We start from the raw sequence: 1,848 nt of genomic DNA, 5'->3' as shown, positions 1-1,848 counted from the left end.
TGTGCGCTGGAACAAGAGAGAACGTTTGTCTGATGGAGAAATCCCCAAAACTTTGATTCAGATGAAAATAAATGCTTCTTTAAAAATGAAACAGATAGGTTGATTACATTTTATGTTGAATAAAAGCAGAAGAAAGCATTTGTTTATCAGATGGACCATCATGGACTCAGGCAAAGTCGTTCTCTTGTTGGAATGCACGTTGTTCCATCGCTTCCTGCGCTTTCATCGCTTCCTTGAATTTACTCAATGTGCTAACCATTGCTCAAATTATAATAAATCTGCACTGTAACGGCAAAATATGTCTGCCTTGTCTTATTTAAAAGATAACTCAGAATGTATTTGTTTTTTTTATTAATTACGATTAAGATTAACTCATTTAAATAAACAAAGAAAATGATTGCTAAGCTTTTCTGACCCATTTCTCTAGGGTCAGTTTAGTTAGCCCATATTTTGGGTCAATGAGGATACAGTTTTTTTCCTTAAGCTAACACATAGAAGTTAGGTAAGACCTTCAGAAAATATTTAAATGTTGAAAGTTGCAAATCAAGATATTTCCCCATCGATGTGGAAAGAATCTGTTGTCATCGTCTAGACAGAACATCATATTGCAAAATACAATGATATATACAATCTTGCCAAATATATGTAAAGTTCCACCATACCTTTATAAAGACACAGGTTCGACACAGAGATTCACATCACTTCAAGATCTCATTTTGCACTCTTGACAAGCCTCTTGGTTCAGACTCTCAATCAGGTGAAATATTTTACGTTTTTGTTATTTAATGAAGTCTTTGGGATTTGACATTGAATATACACTGACTGATAGCTCTAGTAAATTGGTGGATGAAATAGTTTGATTGAGTGACACATGTTGTGTTTTTGTTTTTCAGAATGAAGTGTGCTATGATGTTCCTGGTGTTGACGCTGGTGGTCCTCATGGCTGAACCTGGGGAGGGTTTTTTTTGGCATCATATCGGTCATGCATTGGATGGTAAGGTCACATTGTGTGTCCACTGACAGTAAATGTATTGCTTTGGCATTTTAGTCCATTCTAACATAAAAAAGCAAAAATCGTTTTGGGGAATTTTGGACCCGCCAACAATTTGGTTCCAAACTAATGCAGAAATTGTAGTTACGTCGCATCACTTAAAGAGGGTCCATAATGCTTTTGGGGTTTTTCCCTTGTGTGCTACTCTCTTCCAAATCAAATATTAGAACTCCAATATAATAATGAATGTTTATAAAACGGCTTATAATAAATTATAATGCAAAGTATCACAAAGAATAATGCATCGCACTAAACGTTTTAATCTCTCTTTTTTAATTAGCTGCCAAAAGAGTCCATGGGTAAGGTATTTTTCTTGATGTTTCAATTATTTAAAAGTGCTTTTTATGCATGATTTGTTTTATTTTTGTCTAAACTCTACGGATCTTTTCTCTCTCTGCACCAGAATGTTGAGCGGGGAAGAACTTGAAGCGATGAAAGCGCAGGAAGCGCAGGAAGCGATGAAAGTGCAGGAAGCGATGGAACAACGTGTGTTCCAACAAGAGAACGACTTTGCCTGAGTCCATGATGGTCCATCTGATAAACAAATGCTTTCTTCTGCTTTTATTCAACATAAAATGTAATCAACCTATCTGTTTTAAATTGATCTACTTGTCATTTGGAATAAATCTGCATTGCATTACAAAAGTCTTCAATCTCTTGTGTTATTATAAAGGAATATTTATTAAATCAGGATGGAAATGATGTGAATTGTGTGTTATGGAATTAATACAATCCCAACCTAGTTAACCCTCAGATGTGTAGTTACCTATAGAAACAACGTTTTTCCTGTCCTTAAC

At 35.1% G+C, this 1,848-nt stretch overlaps 1 protein-coding gene across 1 annotated transcript; it reads left to right on the top strand.

The window, feature by feature from the left end:
* The first annotated feature begins 653 nt into the window (after positions 1–653).
* Positions 654–1,699, top strand: LOC104944573 (moronecidin-like). The gene is made up of 4 exons (XM_010770123.1): positions 654–757; positions 894–994; positions 1,332–1,350; positions 1,455–1,699. The coding sequence occupies exons 2-4, from the start codon at positions 895–897 to the stop codon at positions 1,567–1,569; spliced, it is 234 nt and encodes a 77-aa protein (XP_010768425.1). The 5' UTR covers positions 654–757; position 894; the 3' UTR covers positions 1,570–1,699.
* Positions 1,700–1,848: the final 149 nt, after the last annotated feature.

The sequence above is a fragment of the Notothenia coriiceps genome, unplaced genomic scaffold, assembly GCF_000735185.1.
Source record: "Notothenia coriiceps isolate Sejong01 unplaced genomic scaffold, NC01 NC01_scaffold00008426, whole genome shotgun sequence".
Classification (NCBI taxonomy): Eukaryota; Metazoa; Chordata; class Actinopteri; order Perciformes; family Nototheniidae; genus Notothenia; species Notothenia coriiceps.
This window is presented reverse-complemented; position numbering and strand designations above follow the sequence as displayed.

Coding starts and splice junctions, on each gene's coding strand:
- LOC104944573 (XM_010770123.1), top strand. CDS start 895: ATGAAGTGTGCTATGATGTTCCTGGTGTTGACGCTGGTGGTCCTCATG.